General features: G+C 44.1%; 1 protein-coding gene across 2 annotated transcripts in view; it reads right to left on the reverse strand.

The window, feature by feature from the left end:
* RSPRY1 (ring finger and SPRY domain containing 1) overlaps nt 1-22,689 on the reverse strand; it is a 171,679-nt gene that overhangs the window by 139,305 nt on the left and 9,685 nt on the right. For both annotated transcript variants that reach the window (XM_085637997.1, XM_085637998.1), the window contains exons 3-4: nt 16,151-16,203; nt 13,793-13,905 (exon numbers count right to left, since the gene is read on the reverse strand). In XM_085637997.1, the coding sequence (XP_085494123.1) occupies nt 13,793-13,905; nt 16,151-16,203 (166 nt within the window). The remainder of the gene's footprint in view (nt 1-13,792; nt 13,906-16,150; nt 16,204-22,689) is intronic.

A 22,689-nucleotide genomic window follows, 5' to 3' on the forward strand; every position in this document is an offset into this window, starting at 1 on the left:
AAGAGGGGATTCCATCCGACCTTCGACCTGCGTCATCAACCACACCCTTGTTGTTTTATTGCATCTTTTTCCCTCATCAGCACCGTTTCAGTGGTAAAAGCAATTCTCCAGTGGCTCCCATTCAGCACCAAGGACAGCCATGACAACTTGGCACCCGGGCTCCATGAGCCAGGTAAAATTTAACTGACGGTCGTGGCCTGGTCCTGGGACCTACATCACCTTTACCCAGCAAGGGTACAACGCAACTCAACCTCAAGTGACCGATTGTCACTAGTGGGTTTTTCCCCACTGATCGCAATGTTACAATTTCACTGTAATATTTTTCAATGTTTTTCTATTGCTTCAAAAATCTATAACTCTGGTTATATTTACGCTATTCCGTTCATTTTGGTGTCTAAGGGAAGATAAAAATACACTATTTTTATAAATTAGTGTTGGCTTTCTCTCAAGTCATGTCAATTACTTATCATCCATGATGGTACTCTAAAATGCTTAAAACGCATTCCTATAGTAAAGCCGGACTACTTTTTATCACACTACCAAGACTAAAATAATGATTTATTAGTGTGGATCCAAGGACCATCTTTGGGCTATCAGGATAGTATTACTTGGTGAGGACTAACCACCACACCACATAATACTCTACTTTCCTACACCTTCGAGCTACATTCCAACAACAAACAGAAGCTAACTGACTAAACTAATTTTAAAAAAGCACATCTACAGCCAAATGAAGCAATTTACTGAAATAAAAATCCTTTCAGATGCACAGGCTTGGTTTAATCTTTCCAGAGGGACAGAACCAACCCTTGGCTTGAAAATGAACAACTAAGAACACAGGAGCAACAACAGTCCTGATCGTACCAAACATCTCAGCTGCATTCAACCGGGTCTACCATCCATCAGCACCACTGACTAGACTGGAGAATATGGGCATCCAAGAAAAGGCCTTGGATTAGATTGCCTCCTTCCTAACCATCCACAGCTTCACTATATCATCACCACAGATTATATCCAAACCGTACCACTTGGACCCTTGCTCCACCCAGAATAAAATAGCTCTCCCCTCAAGATTTAGCTCAGTCTGGACTGATTCAGTCTTTCAGTCCGTCTTTCAACAACTACACCCATTAAACACATTCTCCTCAAATTAAAGACCTCAATGACCCAGTGACACCCAGTTGGGCACCCTTTGTGATTGAGTTTGGGACTGTTGGCAGCCGCTCACTCAAAGACAAAACTGAAATTCTTAGATGTGGAAACTGGCTACCAGCAATGAGATCATGGAATAACACCAGACTAAGGAGAGGAGGACCATCAACCAGTACAACAAAAAGCCTAGGAGTCATCCTGGATGCAGAACTTACTTTGGAAATACAAACAGATGCTGTAGTGAAACACTACAAATATGCTCAGATCCTCTCTAGTGAGAAAGATTTAAGGAGAGAGTGGGTTCTTTCTTGTTAAGTAGCAGTTCCGCAGGACCAGTGGGCATGGAGAAGAAGATGTCCTCTAATTACGTGTCACATTCCACCTTAACAGATGGTGTAAAATTGCACGTAACAAGTTCAAATGATTTGCATCAAGACTGTTACTCTACCCAAGCCTAGCCCACAGAGTCCAAGCTACAGTCATGCTTGGTTCTCAACTGGACTGCAGGAAACTACAAACAGGCCACACCTAGGAGCCCTGAAATTCCTGATAAATGATTTGCAAAGTATGAAAAACTCAGTGGCCAGGCTACTATTAAGCTTGGAAAACGTAGAACCAAATCACACCCGACCTTGCACTGGCACCCAGGGTCTCACATGAATGCTTTCAAAACACGGTCCATAATATATCGAGTACTGTAAGAAATAGGTCCAAAATTGCTCCAACGAAAAATCGAGGCCCATCATCCCAGATGAAGTCTCCAATCCAACATGCTCCAACAGCTGAAAGTGCTACATTTAGACAAGAACCATCACACTGGGCATTCTCAGTTCAAACGAGAAAGTTGTAAAACTCCCTACCCACGAAGATAAAGAAACAAGAAAACAACCTTGCCTTCTGGAAGGCAGGATGTAAAAGCCTGGCTCTTGAAATTCTTGGACCATAAATGATAGTTAAACAAGCTCCAAGAAAACACCCATCAACCACGAAACTAGTTTACCAATGCAATAAATCTTCCAGACAAGATCCCAAAACAGGTAAAACAAAGCTGAATGAAGCACGATCCATTTATCCCACATACCTTCAAACATGAGCATGTGTATGAAGAGCATCAGATTCAATGCAAAATTACCAGACCTCACGCACATTTTAAACTTTGGTGATACAGAAACCACACACACTGCAACCAAACATGCAAGTCTGCCAGTAATCACGCCAGACAGTGGAAACTACATGCAATACAAGTGCCACAAAACAAAGAACAACCCGAAACAGACATTGAAAATTCCTTTATCAATTAACAGCCACCTTCAACACAGACAGCTAGTTCTACATCACCACCATACCAAGTTGACACTCTCATTCCATCAGATGCAAACAGAATATCATTATACCATGCCTCATTTATACAAAATTCTCAGTGCAATCTCCAGAAAGTCTTCATGCAAATCATTTGAACTAGTTACTAGCAATTTTCCAACATCTGTTAAAGGTGGAGGGTGACGCCTAAGCCAAGGAACGCATGTTCTCCTCCATGCTGAGACACAGCAGTCACCCAGAACCACTACGGAGTGAGAAAGAACCCATCATCTCCTTCGATCTTTCTCACTTCAGTATATAAGCACAGGAGCAAGTTAAAGGCATCTAAATTGCCAAGGTGGTCTGGAAGGGACAGATTTGCAACATTCTATAGCAAGACCTGAACATTGTAGCTGCCTCATTAGACCTCCCTTCACGCCCTCTAATAAGTCATCTACAACACCCGTAAACCTATGCCCCAACCCAAAATGGATACCCATGCACCGCCACGGTCTCACTCAATTAAACCAAAGAACTTCGTTTCAGGATCACACCAACGGTAAGCAGGCCAGCTCACAGCTACAGAAAACAGGCAATCATCACAGTGTCAGGAAAAGCAATGCCATGAAAACACTTCAAACAGCACACAGAAAACCGAGCATGATGGCTAAAGCAACCTACTCCACCAGCAGGTTACTGTAGCTTCAAACAGAAGAAGATCTCCAATCCATACGTCAAACTCCAATAAAACATCCGGGACCAGTGGTACACAAACACTTGCATCAAGTGCAGTGCTGCCGAAAAAAAAAAAAAGCGTGTGCAATGGCATTGTTGAGAAGTTTTTTTGTTTTTTTTTTAGTGGCGAGTGATTTTTGGGGTTTTTAGGCTGAGCCTATGGCAGCGCACAATGCGCTGCATAGGAAATCGGCCTCTTGGAATCACTTCAGCTTTCTTCAAAGCGCGCGCATGTTGTGCTCACACACTATTGGCCTTTGCGTCAGGCTTCAGTACGCAATTGGCCAAAAGGCGTGTGGATGTCCCAGCTTCTTTTCAAAGGTTTTATCCCAGAGCATTTTGCTCTCGGGAGCCAGCAGCGGCACGCAGGAACCATCTGTTTTTAATCAGCATGGGTGCGCTTGTTTTCCCCTTACAAACAGTGAAACGCCAGCAGCGGCGTGCATGGGCCATCTGTTTAAGTCGGTGCGCACGCACCACTCACGGGCTGGTTTATCCAGTGACTGACTAGCCTTCAGCCATGGGCCATGTAAACAGCGCTTTTGAAAGGAAGTGGTTATCAAATCTGCCAGCTCTGCTCCATGAGAAATCTGATCTAAGAGACAAGGGCGCGCACGCTCGTCCCCTCCCAGCTGCTCACCATGGCGCGCCCTACCCGCCACGCTACGGCGCTGCACTGTCTAATGAAAGAAAAGAACGTCTTCAGCATTCTCTCTCCTGCCTTTTCAAGGTGCCAGCGCACACACAGGAGACACCCGGTTGCCGACTAGGCTTGAAATGTAATTGATTTGTGTACCTAAACACAGTCACTGGAGTTTCCTACTTAGAAATACGAACCATTGTAATCGTGTTTGATACAGCACAATGTTTCTGTGCCAGCACTAACAGTTTTATTTACAGCATGCCAGATGCTAAGCTTTGCTAAATTGCATTTTTCGGGTGCCGAGATAGATTTTTCCGCAGCATGGAGGGAGGAGTTCCTCCAAGTTTGTTTTTCAGTTAAATCATAGATGTGAAAGTCTGACATGCAAATTGTTCTAGGTCCATCCACTCTGATTAATAGGTCAGTGTTTCGTTGGAATGCTTCAGTCCTGCTTGGTGTGAATATTACCACATCCAGCGGTGTGAAGCCAAAATGATCCCCCTCACCACCCCCACGGAATGTGATGCAGGGGCTCTTAGTATCCGCTAATTCACAGATATTCATTGGTCTTGGGAGGAATGAGTGCACACGGAGGGATTGGGCCCTAGCGTGCCCTAAAGCAACATACTGCCCAGCTTAAGACTTGCTTATACCTTACAACTTCCTCCACATGCACCCCTGACTACCCTAAACCCCCCCCCCCCCCCCCCCCCCCCCCATCTTCACCTCCCGCTCTGCCAATCCTGGCGCATCTGCTCTTCCCCTCTAGGCTCGTCTAGGTGGGCCTTGGGTCGCTACAAACTTTTCCTGCATCTCTCTATGCAGGGCGGTATGCTCTCCATGATTCAGATCACTTGCCTTTTCAATTGTGAATTATTCTGCTACTGTATTGTGAGAACTTTGGTGTGGCATGGCTGGCTGTTATTGTGCAATGCCTGTGATCGTCTGTGTATTGATTCCATGAAGTAATGTTTTTTGTTAGAGTGATGAAAAATACATATATTTTTTATTATTGGTTTATTTATTTGAAAAGATGCTCATTCCTGGGAGGTTATAGAGGCCCAATTCACTTTGACGAGAGTCTGTCATAAGCCTTTCATCTCAGCTGATACATGTTCAGATCCTAACACTTGACAGCAATTGTTAAGGGTGCTGTGTGAAATGTGTTTGGTTGTCGCAGTCTTGTTTTAAGTGACAGGGTGTATCCATGGCAGTCGAGTTCCAGGGCAGGCCAGTGAACCCTTTTCTGATGAAGTGGCTAGCACACCCTTGGCCCAGAGTTTAAGCTTAAAGTTGAACACTGACAGCAGGTCAGGAACGGAGACAACGTCAATTATTCAACTGTAGTGGTTTGTGTATCAAACGTTTTGCAGCCCTTACATACAACTACAAACAGGGTGGGCAAGGCTAGCAAGCTCAGACTCCAAGCACTATTATCTGGCAACAACACAGGTGTAACTGGGTGCATTCGTCACAGGTCATGTACTGATGCATAAATAACTAAGACAAGAAATAGTGGCATTCAAATTCAAAACTGTGTGTTTAGGCAAAAAGCATTTAAGGTATAGGCAGCCTCTACTCTCTTTTAATTTGTATCTGGAACTAGCTAGCTGATTTGCGGACACGATGGTCCTTTCTGCGCTGCTATAGGACATACACTTTCCCCAACCTGCCTAAATGCGCAACTGATGCAGCACCCAATATGCCCAGTACGGTAACAGAGGGTGTAGCCTACGTCACCGCACATTCTGCATTTACTGTGCTGGCTACCGAAACCCATCCCCCACACACCCTGACCGTAAACACGCAGCAAAGCACTTTAAGGACGGCGGTCGGAGGTCACCACCAGTGGAAGACTAAAAACATACAGACGTGAACTGGAAAACACCGATTTGATTCTGGAGTTTGGCGCCTGAATGAAAAATACACGTTTAGTATGGTTCAATGTTATTATGCTCGATAGGAGTGAATGAAAAACACCCACGAGCTGTTCCTGTGTTAACGCTTTGTTTAGATGATTCTTAAAATACCAACATGTGATCCTGATGCATTAGGCGTGCGGAGTACGCTCACAATTGGGCATACTTAAGTCTTGGCGGACTCCATGCTTTGTCTCCTAACCCACAAAAACTTGCGCCTCAGTCTACCAGGCCCGCCCTCAGGCAGTTTACAGCACTGGCATAAAGCTTTAACTAGGCTACTCGATTGTTGCAGTTACTTAATGAGGTAATTTTAAAAGGAATTCCTCCAAATAAATGACGTACAATGCAAATAAATGAACCGATCCCGGGAACTGAGAAAATGCAAAATCTGCTTGCATGCCAATACCTGCCCAAACACAAATCAGGCTTTGCTGTTTATCGAAGCCCTTAAAATAAAGAATTAAAAAACACTCTGAAGCTCAGCTTCTCGCTTGAATGCGCCCACTTCTATCGGTGTACACGGAAACCTACAGCACCCATCCTTGTGCGATGTAGCAACAACGCAATAGGAACAAGCATTGGCATAGCCAATAGGTCTCGCCTTTGGGACCTTATAAGTGTTTAGTTATCCAGAACAATATCCTTGGTGCAACAACATCAACTGTTGCATGGCTAAACGCTTATAAGGACCCAAAGGCAAGACCTATTGGCTATGCCAATGCTGGTTTTTGTTAGGGTTCCCGGTTCTTTTTCGAGAGAGCACTCCAAGCTTTGTTGGGGAGCATACAGCCACTGGTCCAAAATGAACATGTAAGAAATGTGTCCTCTGTGTAACTGGAGGCGGAGTAGTCCATCAGATAATCTAGGCGTGAAAGGATGACTCGATCTGATCGGAAAAACAAATTACAAGTTTAGACATACAGGTCCGCCAATAATGCAGGAAGTACAAGCAGGACCCTGAACACAAGCTGTGCAAGATCTCACCTCCACCTCAGGGTGAGCCCAGTGAGGCTGAAACAAGTGCCACATGCTAGGGTGGTTGGTGGGGGGCTGCCATGACTTGTGAGTGGGGAGGGTAAAAGATTAGATGTTAAAACATACTAGAACTGCCATATATTTTCCATTATTAGCGTGAATTTGCTGTTTATGTAACGAAGGTCGATAGTCCGCGATGTTACTAGTTATCCTCAGTCATCCGGTCTGTGGCTCTGTCCATTTACTCGGACATCTGTCTTTTTATCGCTGTGCCCTGCCCCCTTCTTTCTCTCCTATTGGTTGGTCTGATCACTGGAGGTTTCCTAATGTCACCCCCCCCCCGATCATATGCCATTCACGCTGTCCCATTTCCTCAAAGCGATCTGAGAAATATAAGATCATCATCTTATTTGAATATTTGAATGCATTCAATGTGCTAATATTATGAGAACATCAATTTTATTTTACAATTTAATTTAGAACCGCGGTGTAACTATAGAATTGTTGCTAAATGTTTAAGATGCGATTGTTAGATATTCCTTTTTATGACGGGCACATGCTGATGAGCTTTGCGGGGGTCAACAGAGGATTCATGCTTTACAAAGGGAAAAAAAAAAAAAAAATTCAAAAGCCAATAGTTCAAAACAATGTCGGTGCGAGACCTATCACACAATATACTACCCCTAAGCACCCCCCCACTCCCAGTGGCTCACTAGGCAGACTGGAGGGGGGCGGAGAAGAACTCGTCGGGGGGAGGGGGGGGGTGGTAGAGAACGGAGCCCACCAGGGCTGAACTCATGGCAGCAATACAGGGGTCTATGAAGGCCCTTGAGGACAGAATAGACACTGTTTCTGTGGATGTGAACCTACTACGTGTGGACCTCCGAAAGATGACAGATAAAGTTGCTAGTGCGGAGGGGGATATAGCAGATCTGAAAGGCGAGGTGGTCACCCTAAAGCAGCAAGTGGCGTAGATGACAGTGGTCACGAAGGCCTTGGAGAGTCGTGCTGAGGAGGCGGAGGAGAGGGCGAGGCGATGTAATATCAGAGTACTGGGTATACCGGAGAGGGCGGAACAGGGTGCAGCTGAGCAGTTCCTGGAGCGCTGGAATCGCACCCAATTGTGCCCCGAGGGACAGTTGGATGTGTTAGTGATAGAGAGCCCAGGGCCCTCGTCCACCCCTTCGCCCCCGGGGGCGCCACCTCGCGCTATTATAGCTAAAATTTCAACTATTGAGATAGAGACTGCATCTTGAGGGCGGCAAGGGTACACCGGAACCCCCCAGTATGAAAGTAATAAAGTATCTATATGCCTGGACTATACTAAAGAAGTTCAAGACCTCCGCAAGTCCTTCCTCTGAGTGAAGCTCAAGCTGCGGGAGTTGAATATGCAATACATGCTCCTGTATCCTGCCAAGCTGAAGGTGATCTTAGGGGTTAAAGTGCAATTCTTTGACTCCCCGGAGGATGTCTGGGAATGGCTGGAGATGTGCGGAGATGGGACTGCCACCTGGAGAAGCGAGGGGTCAGAAGCAACAATGAGGGACACATCCGGATGGGGCCCGCCGGCAGCAGAAAAATCGAGTGGAGTCGCAGGGTGCTCCGGAGATATCGCAGCAGAGGATAACGGTGGCTGAGGATGGAACATTGCAGCCAGATCCTCTTGTAGAGGGTACTGTGGATATTATCTTGCTGAGAGCGGTTTCTGCTGACCCCGATGAGCAGGATCAGACACTATAACGGTCAATGGATACTCGGCCTAAGACCTTGCTAGAAGATCTTCCTGGGAGAGACCGCGATTAAACATTTAACGCAGGGCCCTGCTTTGGCTTGTTGCCCCCAGGACTACCTCACAGAACTATGGTAACACTGAATGGCGTTTGTTGCTGTGGAGGTTTGCGGGTGGCCTGTGTGCGTGGGAGGGGGGGATAACGGGGACGCTTGCATGCTGGAATGGACTCGGGGGAGGTGGGGGGGGGGTTTATCCCCAGCATATGGTATGCGTATGGTATGCATTCCGGAATGATAGCGGGTTCCAAATCTGTGGTGGGTGGGTGGCTTGGGAATGGACCTTTTCTTGTTGCCCCTGTTGGGTTTAGTGGGATGCTGTGCACGTCCTGGCACGAGCGGTAGGTGGGCAGAATCGACTGTGATGTTAGTCGAGTATTGTCTGCGTGGGGGGCTGATTAGTTATTGGGTGAACGTACGTGGTTTTATCAAAAGGGCGTGTCGTTGCAGAAGAGTGCTGAGTCCTGGCACATTGCCAGACAGGGTGCACAAATGTAGGACTATGGCAGACGCGGTAAGGTTTCTTAGTTGGAACGTTAGGGGGTTAGGCACCCGAGCTAAATGGCAAAGGGTCCTCTCATTCCTTAAGCGGCATAAAATAATGTTTGCATGCTTACAACAGACGCATCTGGATGAGGCTGAGGCTGGGGCTGTGCATTTGGCGAAAAAGTGGAGGGGCCAGGTGTTCCACTCGTCGTATTCTACCTGTGCTGGGGGGGGCGCTGATTTGGGTGGCACCTGGGGCCCCTATTACGCTACAGTACACCAAAGCAGACATAGAAGGTCGCTACGTGTTATTAAGGGGCAAGCTAGATGGTAAAGAGGTTAGCATACTAAATACTTGTGCCCCCAATATTGATGAGCCACATTTCTTTGTGGTCCTGCAGGACTGGATCACTGCAGACTAGGACACCCCCCTGTTATGGCTGGGAGACTTTAATTGTGTGCTGGGCCCTGAGCTGGACAGATGCCCGCCCAGAAGGGGTACCAAGCCGCGTATGACTAAGTGTGAGAAAGTGCCACCTTTCTTGCATGGTATGCCCCCACTTTTTGCTGAATTGCTGATGTACTTTGACTGAGTGTGTCCTGGGCTCCTGCCAATCAGGTGCCCAGGGCCTGTGTTCCTTCCCTAAAACTGCATTGAAGCCTGAACCCAATTGGCATCTCTGGCCACACGTCAGCCCCTGGTAAATGGTACCCTAGGTACCCAGGGCCCTGTGAGCAGAGAAGGCCCATAAGGGCTGCAGCACTTATTGTGCCACCCTTAGATGCTCTGTACCCTGACACACACACACACTGCCTTTGCAGGCTGAGTGTCTTGGCGCAGAACAAAACAGAGTCGACATGACACACATCCCTGTGTGCCATGCCCACAAACATACTGCCCTGGCATACCTCAGTCACCCCTCTAGCTGGGTGCCATATGCCAGTGGTGTGGGTACAGGTTCATGAGCCCTGTGCCCCTACAGTACCCAGGTCCATTCCTGGGCACTGCAAGTGCAGTGCTACCTTTAAGAGTATATGGTGCTGGGAGATAGTCATCACGAACTCCACAGCACCATGATGGCTGCACTGAAGACTGAGAAGTTTAATATCAAACTTCTCAGCACATTAAACCCACACTGATGCCAGTGTGGGATTTAATGTAAGACACACGACAGAGGGCAACTTAGAGTTGCCCCCTGAACCTAACCTACAATCCACGTCCTGTCTGAGAGGCTGCCTAGGCTGCCACACAGCAGACATGTTGCTGGACCACTGGGTAGAGAGCTATCCATGCACGTCCTGGGCGAGGTGCTAGGTCTCCTCCCCCACGATGGGCAGGGGAAGCTTCAAGGTCACCCAGGAGGTGTGCAAGATGACCACAGCAATAAACAAAGTGGCTGAACTATGGACAGATTAATGAGGAAGACCACCACAAGGGTAGGTGAGGGAACAAAGTTAAAGGAAGTGACACAAGTATGTCTGGGAAAAAAGACGTATTTCAGAATTTGCAGAGAAACGCCAGCAAATGGACTGCAATTAAGTGAGGGTTGAATTTAAAATCACAGGAGGACAAGAAAATCTGGCACAATAGCTTTTTAGGTCTCGCCTGAGCCAGCGCATGCGGTGCTTTGGCGAGACATTTAGTAAGCGGGCTTTTAAAAGTCCGACCACACGTTTTTGCTGGCCTGAAGCTTGCGGTTATGCGCGAGAGCACGCGCCCAGCCGCCATCTAGCTTTCCTCGCGGCACCTTTACAGCGCGCCCCGCTCCATTCCTCCCCCACCACAGAGCGCGTCCTCGCGATCACTTTCGCGGCCGTTACTTTTACGGCCGCGCGGACAATGCTGGTTTATATATTTGTTGTTACCAGCCGCCCTAGGCTAATTTTCCTGCAGGGCGGCAGTAGTCTGCTGAAGTGCTTCAACTCTCCCTTTCCTGCCTTCACTTGTGCCACCTGCACACCCTGCACAAACCAGGCTGCTCCTGCTCGTGGCGGCAGGCCTGGGAAGACATACTGCTGGAAGCCCATGGCTTGCGAGTCCCCCTGTTGTCAGCGTGTGGGAGCGGACATGCTGCCCTGTTGCCACATGCACTTATTTCCATCCTGCTGATGGCCAGGGAATTTTCATCGTGCTGACGGCGGTGGGGGTAGACGCACTGCTGGAAGCCATAACGCCCGTGGCTTTGAATGTGTGCGAGAGAACACGCTGCTGCACTGCCACATACACTTATTTTAATCCTGCAGATGACCAGGGAAGAAGTGCTGCCGGAAGGCATACCGCTCCTGGCTTGAAGCATGCCGGAGAGAACGCGCTGCTGTGTTCCCACATGCACTTATTTTTATTGAGCCGACAGCGGCAGGGGTAGATGCACTGCTGGAAGCCATACCGCCTGCGCCTTTTGGTGTAGGTGAGAACTCACGGCTGCATTGCCACGTACACTTAATTTTATCCTGCTGATGACGGTGGGAGGGGAAGGTGAGGAGCTAGAAGCCACGGCTTATGATCCCCGCTGTTGTCCGCGTGCAGGAGACAGAGTGTGCTGCTGCATTGTAACATACAGATATTGTGTCTGCCTATTGTTGTTGCAAGCAGCCATAGGATAGGTTTCCTGAAGGAAGGCAGCAGCACTCTTGAGTGCTTGAACTCTCCCTTCCCGGCATTGCCGCACTTAAATTATTTGTTAAATAATTCAGAGCTCTTTTACATGAACTCTGGGTTCATGCCAACTGCATCTATGAAACATATTTGTTAGTGCTAACATTGACAGTGCTGTACTTAACTGATACTGCTATCATATCAGGGACCGAAGAGACTACCTGTTTGTCTGATAATGCATTTGGGTGTAGCTCTCCTCCTTTCTGCTTCTTTGGAAGTTATGACGATTGTTATGACGCAGTACATGAGGGATGTAAGTCTGACATACCATTATTTCACCTTATACACTTGCACCATCAGATCTCCCAAACACCGAAGCCTACCACCGTAGTCTGCTGAGACTAAATGTTGCAGACCGTGCACAATTCACCCGTTACTTTTATCCCAAATGTTGCAGAGGCTGCGTGTCTGCTGCTAGAGTCTGTGCAAACCGTCACTTTCTACTGACGACAGAGAGGAGGGTCTGTCGCTGAGCCTTTGCTCTGCTTGCCTAGAATGTTCATTCCTACCAAGAGGTGTACCTCACCACAGAGTCTGCGTAGTGGCACTGTATTCTTAAACATCTCCAACAGACAAGGAGTTATCTGGTAATCTTACTGATGTCTTTCATTGGATCCCTGCTTTCTCTTTAGATTATGGTATCTCTTCTCTGTATACCGGATGGGTTGTACCTTAGGCTAGTATGCATTCCAGTAGCAAGCAAGCGGTACTCGTCGGTAGTGAGGCATCCGTGTAGGCAGGAATGCTGCACAGGTAAAAACATGGATCTGTCAACCTGCAGTCAATGAGCAGTGCTTATGGCTACGGAGGGATGTCTGAAGCAGCTTGGACCCTCACCCTCATCAGTCCATTTAGTAATGCTTCAAGCATGAACATATTTGAAATGGAAGCAGGTCAGTTACACTACATACAAAACTGAAAGAAGCTTTATGACAATTTTAAGGCTTATTCAAACCACAAGATTGGATAAAACGAGTGCATGTCTGATGATCTCATTGCAAGTTCAGATTTGCCTTATTCCACATGTAATGAAATTGTCACACATGAACACACTGAACACTTGGAAATGTTACTTATAAGCACACACAAACCTTGGCAGCTATGGGGAAGACGCGCTGCTGGAAGGCATGCCGCCTGCGGCTTATAATTCCCGCTGTTGTCGGCGTGAGGAAAAGAACGCACTGCTGAGTTGCAACATACTTATTTTCATACACAAATTGTGTCTGCTTATTGTTATATCTAGAATTGCTGTCCCTCTGGCGTTTGCGTTACCACTGCTATTCTACCATCTTTGAGAAAGAGCCAAATGGATGCAATTTTGAACTTCAACAGACAAACTTCCATCCTCCAGTGTATATCTCGTCTACTTCATATCCCCCTATCACTGTTACCAGAATCTGTAGGTTTTCGTTCATGCAAATCACAGCTTGCAGCACTTATCGGGGTTGCTCCTCTAAACCTCCCATACAGCTCCACAGGGAGTAAGAGTCTGGCCATTAGGGTTATGGGCCTGGGATTGCATTCTCTCTCTGTTTCACTCACTTTCTCGCTTTTCATCTCTTTCTCTCCTCTCTCACCATTTCTCTCTCTCTTTTGCTGCTCTCACTTTTTCTTTCTTGGGATCGCATGATAGCTACGGGCTATGATATGGTAGTATCTCTCCGGCCGTTTTTGCAGTGTTGTGGACTGTGGCTGGTGATATTACTTCAGCTCACAGCAGAAATTCGGACTTGGGATGATGTATTCTCTGTCCTTCAGCAGGACACCTGCAGCAAATTTCGATTTTCAACATCCATTTGAGGAATTAATCCACTGCAATACATTGGCAGGCAACTTGACGATTAGCAAGGGATTGGTCAAGCTGCTCAGACTAACCAGTCCCTATGACTAGAAAGGGATACAAGCATTGGCATAGCCAATAGGTCTCGCTTTTGGGACCTTATAAGTATTTAGTTATGCAGCACAATATCCTTCGTGCAACAACATCAACTGTTGCATGGCTAAACACTTATAAGGTCCCAAAGGCGAGACCTATTGGCTATGCCAATGCTTGTTGAGTTTGTATCTGTGGGGCGCTGCGGATGGAGAATAATAATGTGCAGCATATGAATATACAATAAAAACGTAAAAACTTACTTTAGTTGGCAATGGGCACTCATCCAATAATAACGTAATAACTGCAGGCCCCAGTGGATCCTCTAATGGAATGACTCTAATGAGAGACTGTACAACTTCAAGCCAGCCATCATCTATGAAAAAGCAACAACTATTGTTTAAAATTAGGTTTAATTGCAAACCTATAAAGGAGTGCAATCGAAGAAGCCAAAATGCCTTATGATATTTACGACTAGAGATAACATTGTAAAGGCTATTTAGGTATTCAATAACTTTTTAATAAAGTATTCAGGGTAGTTTGCCCTAGAACTACATTTCCAGCAAGCATTCGGTAAAATAAACACTACTGCATGGCTATCAAGCTCTGATCGGTAAGAAGATAAACATGCATTGAGGGTAACACAAGCAACCACAACAGATAAAGGTTTGAAACAGACATGCATCCTACATTTATAGAAAAATATTAGAGATATTATTCTGATCATTCAATATAGCTTTTGAGGATCTGGAGGGGGCGAGGAAAGCCCTCTAGGCTTCAAACATAGCCCATGTCCAATGATTACCCTACTAAAGGGGTGCTCCTGGACAACTGGATGATGTTGCATGGGACTGTGATCCATAAGGTTCTGTCCAATTCTATAATTATTACAAGTTCTTCACCCAGTGGCTACTAAACTCCTAGTCGTACAGCAAGCCTTCCTACAGACTGGTAGGTTGGCTTTCTCCGTCCATCATCCCCTTTGGTATCGCTTCGCATTAAGGAGGGCAGCAAAACATTTCTGCACTGTTTTAAAAGATTTCCTTGGAAGGGGGTGGAGGTTACCAAGCTCCATTATTACCACTTTCTGCGGAGGCTCCATTGTGACCCCCACTTTATGGCTCATTGCAGTGACCCGTTCCACCGTCCGAGACAGCACAGACGTCTGAAGGGTCTGGGAAATAGTACTGCATCTCTTGGGCTGTGTTGCGTCTCCTTTGTTGTGCTACAGCTTGTAAAATCGTGAAGAATATGACCCTCACTGAAAGTGCGGAGATCATCTTCCATTATGGAACTACAGTCAGACAGTGTAAATGGAGTGGGCAAAATGGTCTTGGTCAGTGCTGTGCTGCTCCACAAAGGCCTGCACGACAAGCACTCCAAGGCTAGTTTTCTGGATCTTATTGACCATTAGACCTCCACGGAAGCACAGGAGTACTGTGTTGGTATGAAACTGAAGAGAGCAGGTCATATTACAGGATGGCATGTGGCTGTGGAGTTGATGGGTATCGTCCTTCCCTGCCACATGATTGCAAATGGCATTATAGATGCTCTGATTATTTGTAGAAGACAAAGGTTGTGACACGGTGGGCATTATTGCTGAAGTCATCATTAGAAGTGACTCATCAACATGAGGAGGTGCGGCGCAGCGGCCAGTGTGCCTGACTCCGGACCACGGGGTTCACGGTTCGATCCCTGGCGCCAGGTTAGCCCAGCTCCATGTGACTCTGGGCAATAGCTTGCTTAATCTTCCCGACAGCCCCCAGTGCCTGGACACCCTCGGGTAATTGGGCGCTTTACAAAATACTGGATTTGAACATGGTACCGAAGGAGCAGAAAGGAAACCCCCTACAAAGAATAGTTTTCTTTAGTGCCAGGCGATTACCAACTAAGGAAATCCGACACCTTACCAACCTCAAACTAGGCAAGCTGTGCGAAGCGATTCGGTTACAGCTTACTTGTGGGTCTTCTTATTGGGTGCAGAATATACTATTGTGGCCATGGGCACCCCAACAGTGTTTCTAACTTTTGCAGTAAAAGTTTCCCTTTTGAAGATGAGAGGCAGGGAGACTTCCACTTCCTATACAAACATTTTACTGATGGATAATCAAAGTTAAGCCTCAAAATGAATAGGTCTAGTACTTTCGTGGTTGGGAGAAGGTCACCGCTTGCATGACGATAATGTTTGGTAAGGAAATGGCTATTGCTGAGCAATGTTTACGTCTTCATCCTTTCTACAATAAAATGTTTTCGAAATGAATACAGGAAAAGCAGCAGCTATGACTGAGTTTTTTTCTTTCATTTTTATTTCCAATGGCCATACCTGTAGGATAACTCTACAAAAACCAAGCATCCAAGGTAAGTGAAGGCTAGGGCAATTGATGAACAAGTGCTTTACTAAATAAAATTGTTGGTTATCTGGACTCCAATCAAGCTGGGTTTTTTCTTCCTGCACTTGTTATTCCAGATTTGACTACTTACTCTGCATGAGTGAGTGTGGCACATAAGTGGAAGAAGGAGGGCTAGATAGAAAAGGGGAAGATTCGAAAGGGTAAGTATGTGTATTATCAGGGCACCGTAATTGTAGGAAACATAATAGAATGGTACAATCAACAGCTTACCAGTTTCTGCCATTTCGTGCAACGTGATCATTGAATATGGTGGTTCCTGGTCACTGAAAAGCAAAAATGTATGATTTTTTTTTTAATACAATTCTTTCACCTAGTAGTTTCACACATTGTTTTTGCAGGGAGTCGTTTTATGCAATTATCCTTCTTTGCAACTTTGACCAAGAAAATGGTGAAATAAAATCTACATTTTGGATCAACCTGAAGATGTTTAAAAGTAATTTTGAGCTCATCAACCCACTCAGATCATAAAGGAAATTCAGCACAATATTCACAAAACAAGCTCAAACATCACCAAGCAAACATTTTCTGACAGGGGTATTAAATCTAATGAGACAACAAGCACCACAGCATGATCATGCTATGTAGCAGGCTAAATCCCCCCAAATCAGCTCCTACTTGAGACAATACAGAGAAATTCATGGGATAGGCCCAACCTGCTTACAATCCAAACTGACTATATCCAGGAGAGACCTCGGATTGAGAATTGCCCTACTTATTTATAAAAAAATAAAAACCCAAGTGAAAACTCCTTCTTGGTAAAGGCATGCAAGCTGTTGAATATACCCTCAAAAGAGAATAAAAATCGATAACAGTCTTTGAAAATTTAGAAAAAGCAATAATGAACTACCTTTTCCCCAAAATTAGGAATCAAGTAACCCTCAGACCACAACCGTAATTGGTTTAAATGCTGCCTTCGACATTAACCAGTATGTTCCTTCACTTTCCACCCTATACATAAGATGTTTGTACACACTACCGTCTCAAGTCGGGAACACAATCTCAGGACTTTGCACAAGACACTAAAACTCAGTACGAATAGAGACACTTCATCCAACACCCTTCTCCCATCCATGCGGTCTAGAACTAGGAAATACTCACTTTATCGCCTATAACCACTTTGTGGTGGCCTAGACATGCAGTATGAAAGAACTTCAGAACCGTTACAATACAGTATATTAGAGAACTAAAACTTAAGTTTCATATGTAAATGCACTATGATTACGACAGTGTAGCATGTGAATTTGGAGTCGAAGGAACAATGCCACATCTGAAATTCAGAGTCCAAGAATATTACCATATCTTAAATCAGTGGTGGAAAATAAGTTATACAGCTGTTGTGAGAGAGAGAAAATAAAAAAAACACTGAAAGAAGTCAAAAGTGTGCTGCTACACGAGTACAAAAATGTAGTGGGCCGAACTGAAGAATCAATCAGTGCAAAAATTGCGGAATGTGTGCCACAAGTGAAAATTTCGAATTCAGTTTTGAATTTGGATAAGCAAATACAGTCTAGACGATGATGTGGTATATGATGAGCATTATTATTAAGGGTGTGGAATTTTACTGTAAAAATAACAATAAAAAGACTCGCCCATTGATATGCAAGAGCAATCTATGAGTCTTGTGAAATAAACCAATTTATGTCCATTTAATGTAATGCAGTGAGGGATTACATGAGAATGTTCAGGTCCGATAATACCAGCTCAGATTATGCCAGGGCTAAAATTAAACCAATGCGGACTATAGAAAGAGTCACATTATGACATTCCCAAAATCAAATTATTCCAGAATCTGAATAGGAAAGGCTCATTTTATGCGCGGTCCCTACAAGAGCGGTTTATGTATGGTCTACAGGCTAGCATTTTGATCAGGTTAGGGATCCAAATAGGACTGCAATCTCATTATAGCAGGGCTCAGATTATAATTTAGTGCTCTGAAAACTAGGGTTGTAATCTACTTGCGACTCTTGGGAAATTTAGTTTCTGAGCAAGTGTCTTTTCAAGTGCTCTGCGAGAGGAAACATTTACTCCACCATATATTTTTTTTTTTAACAAAATTGTCCTTGCAATAAACCCATAGTCTGTACAGCACCGTTTCCACTAAAATCGCACTGGACTTATATTAAACTCCTTCTCGATGCTCTTCACTGTCGTTGTTTGTTAACACTATAAGAATTCTGCCAAAACTTGTCGGAGTAAACCACGTGCTTTATTGTAAAATGCTTTAGAAAAGTGTTATTTAAGGTCTTCTCAAAGAATACACACTTAGCAAAACAGCCTGCAACCTTTCATTTGTTTCAATTGGCCAATATTTTGGGTACATTTTTAGTTCGTAAACAAACATCCAGTTTAGCTTGATGGACAGAGATCAAGGACTAGCCTTGGCATTTGGAAAACTGTACAGTTGTGAGGAGAAAGTGATTTATTGCTAGCAGGGTCTGTTAAAAATACCAGCAAATCAGTTTAAGAAAACTTTGCTAATTGAACATGCCGGAAAAGATAGGCTTCATTTTGCGTGGGAAAAAAAACAAAAAAATAGAACACTGTGAGACATAATCTATATCTGCTCTGCTTGCCTTTCATTTTTTTATGTTTTAATATCAAATAGACAAAGAGGTAGAGACAATTCTGTTCAAGCTTGACATTTCTTAAGTTCACTTGATTATAGTGTCACTGCACTAGACAGATGTGACATGAGGTTTGAAATTATATATACATATTCTAGAACAGGTACCATGTTTATCATGACTGTTTTATATGCAGGCATTCAATGTTAGTCAGTTCCTATGCCCTGCAACTTGTCGATAGCTGGATTTCATATAAGATAATAAGCCTAATTTCCTGACCATTAGTAAAAGACTGAAACTGGCTTTTAAGGAAGAGTGGGTAAAGTAGATCCAGTACCACTTGGTGTTGGCTAGTCTTCCGTGGAGTCCTTACATCTGAATGGTAAGATTTGGTCAATGGGTGGTGCAAGAGGAAATGCATTGGGAAAACTATAGAATTTATGGCCTTGCATTCTACAGTAATGGAAACTGTGCGAACATGCTGCTTCATAGAGTAGGAGACTGCAAGAGGGAGAAGCATTCTTTGCAAGATGTTAATGATCTATGTGGTAGAGAAGAGAGCTGTATTCTCTTGGTGCACGTTAACATGTGATGGAGGGCCCAGCTTATCAGAGCCACCATCTTTAAATCATTGCATGCATCAGCAACTTCTGCACCAGATTACTGCATTGACCTGTAGGATGCAAGGACTTCTCGGTGAGTTAACTATCATGGTTTCATTAAGTCGTAATATACGTCAGTGTGGAGTTACACAGATGTTTTAACAGTACAAGGAACTGGAGTGATCTAACCCAGCAAATTATGCACTGTTTCAGAAGATTCCTCAGGAAGCCGACATAAGGCAAGCACAGACATCCTGCGGTAATCATTAGCCTGTTTTAAGATGGCGCATTTTGGTAGTGAAATAAGAACTTATCGTGCCTCATCGGGTCACAAAGTGGAGCAATATTTGAGGAAAATGTGTGCAGAGGAACATCTCACTGCAAAACTAATAACAAGAAAGGACTAAAGACTAGCAAGGAGGGCATCAATTGTGAAAAGACACCAACACAAATCATTCCTCTGGAGAACTATCAAAGGACAGAGGAGGTGAATCATGACAGTGGTACTTTATTTTAAACTAATACATTTACATCTAAGCATAGACAACAGTGGCTCTAGGGGGAAAAGGCATGGACTGTAGTCCAGATAATGTTTTGCAGAATCCAGAGAACACCTTCAAGTATGTGGGTTCAACACGTCTGCTGTACAAAAAACGCTTTTGTTTGATTTATTCGATTATACTTTTGGTCTATTTATAATAAGAATTTAGTCCACATGACCCCTGAAATACCTTTTAGTTCACTAATAGCACTGCTATCAGGGTGGGGGCAAGAATGTTTCTCTGTTTATTTTTTTTAACTAATTTTTAATAAATATATTACCAAAGCATGATGTGGTAGCACACTCATTTACAGACAACACATTTTCTATTTAAACGGCCACAACATTTCTCCTAACATAGAGGTTTAATGTTAAAACAATATAGTGTATGAATGATAATGTGTGGAAATTGGGTTTCAGTAAATGTTTATAATTTGCTTGTTACCAAGTAAAGTGTTCTGATTTGTTTTGAGCCGATTAAAATCTGTGTTTCCACTACACTGCAGAATTATAAACATAAAATCTGCTTTCCCAACTGCTGATATATTTTGAAAATTGTACAATTAATTTACCCGCGAATTAAAATGTTGCGTTAGAAAAAAAAGACATCCTGCAGCTTATCATTTTATACTCGCAGTACCTCAACATGATTGTCAGACAGTTCGCTTTACAAGATCGTCTAACTCTGCAGTCAGAGAAAGAAAGTAAACACCATTCTCAAAGATAAAATAAGCAGCAATTTGTAAGAAGACATAAGCGGACATCTGAAAGCACAGCAAATGTGGCTAGATAAAAACAAGATTGAAAGGCATCTTTATTACTCATTCACTTTCTGTAGGAATAGAACACGTTCTTTGTCAGCTGGAACTCTTAGGCCAGAGCTGGCCAGTAGGCCATAAAAATAGCTTGCCCTGATATAAACTAGCTTATCATAGTGAGTGTGAAAATAGATTTTTCGATGCTAGACATTAATAGACCATGGAGCACCGCAAAAGTGAGAGAAGCATGCTACAGAAATCATGTATTTTTTTTTAAATGTCCAGAAGTCAAATTTGTAAATACGGGAAAAGAGAAGTAGCGGAGTCTATCAGAAGGTATTTTTGTAGAAGGATATTCACAACTAGTAATTGCAGAAAATGGACATTAATTGGTCTCTGAAGAGAGCTTCTAAAGATTTTTGGGATTGTATACTGTTAGAATGTGCTGTATCACCCAAGGGAAAATTGATTGAGGGAATGGTTTAATTGTGTGCTTAATAACTGTGTGTAATTTGCTGTGCAGAGTAGAAGAAAGAAGTCAGCACAATCTTACTGAGTAACAGGAATGGAAGAATGACCTTTCTTCTTGTTTCAAGATAAAGTCCTTGAGACCACAGTGTTTCCAGCATTAATTGAAGAGGTGAAGTTAAGAAGTGTGACTGGAAAATGTTGTTCATGGTTAGTTATTGAGATATGTATATAGTTTCCCATTTATTTCTGTTTTTATTAGGAAGGGAGTTGTGTTGTAATGTCATACATGTATTATAGAACAGGTAGCACAGGTATCATGAGAGTTCTAGTTCAGGAGTTCTATGTGGATCTGTTGCTCTGCTGAATCTGCATTAGCTAATAAACCCTACTTCCTTGAACAATTAGGAATCTGGGACTAGTAATCAGGAGTCAATTTGCAATAATGCAATCTCAAATTGGCTGAAGGTGACACTTGGTTATGTTAAAGTAATATTGTAAGCTTCCACATTCTCTTATCGTCATCTATGCTTCTACCAAAAGTTTGCTTTATAATAGGATTATATGGGTTTAGAAAGGGGATGGGAGCAAATGAAGTGTCTTAATTTGTCCCCGATTATGGGCAAGTGCATGAGGGCCAGGGGGGTTTTCGATCCACCTGGCCTTCATGGACTTGTCCAGTGCCTTTGACACCGAGTAGGGGGAAGCTATGGACGATGAGAGAAATGGGTTTTGAAGAACCCCTCATCACCCTCCTACGTAGGTTGCATGAGACTACTTCTGTAGCGGTTCGTTTTGGACCAGGCGGAGAGATGACCAGGCCCATTGCCTCCACAGAGGGGGTTTGCCAGGGTTATATCCTGGCCCCCTTTCTATTCCTTATATACACAATTGGCTTAGAGGCATTGCTGATTCAACAGCAACTGGATTTTCGAAAAACAGAAGGCAAATTGGTCCCCTTGCTATCATAAAACGATGATACAGTCTTAATGACTGACTGCCAATAGCCTTCAAAAAGCCCTTACCGCCTTCACTGATTTTATGTTAGCCCTGGACCTCAAAGTTAATTTTGGCAAATCGCTTGTGGTCTGCGGCCCAAAGAAAACTAAATCCAGGAAATTCATGGTGAAGGGAAAAATTAATCGAGAAGGTGCCCAGTTTTACTTACTTAGGTAATGTTTTTAACAATAAATTGAACTGGGATGACCTCGTTATGGTAAGGGCTCAACAGACTAGTAGATGAATAGAGGGGCTTTTCCGCTTTGCTTGCAAATTGGGCCACAAGCCGGTAGCAGAGATGTTAACTTTATATAAATCAAAATGCTTATCTGTAGCTACCTTTGGAGCTGGAGTATGGGGTTATCATAAGAGATACCAGATTTTACAGAAAACATTTTCAAAAAGATTAATGATTTCTAGTAGCTCACCAACATTATTTTGCCATTCTGAGGTGGGCCTGGAATACGTGAAAGACAGGATAAATATTGGCCCATCCATCCTATGGGGGAAAAGTCTGGTCCTCAGAAGATCTAATGTTTTCTAGGAGTATACTTAGGGATTATATGAACTTGGATAATGCAATGCCACTCCCTTGGCTATCATATGTTAAGAACACCTTTTGTAAGATTGGTCTAGAAGAATACTATAATAACCCAGAAATCATTCGAAACAACTGGAAAATGGTTATTAAAAATGGATATTGTGTTGAAATAAGTACGTCTAACCAGGATCGGGGAAAATTGGATGGTGGGATGCTAAGTCAACAGCAATTTTACCTGTCTTTTACCCTGCATGTACAATCGCGTTTTCGGATGAT

This window comes from Triturus cristatus, chromosome 12 (genome assembly GCF_964204655.1).
Source record: "Triturus cristatus chromosome 12, aTriCri1.1, whole genome shotgun sequence".
NCBI lineage: Eukaryota > Metazoa > Chordata > Amphibia > Caudata > Salamandridae > Triturus > Triturus cristatus.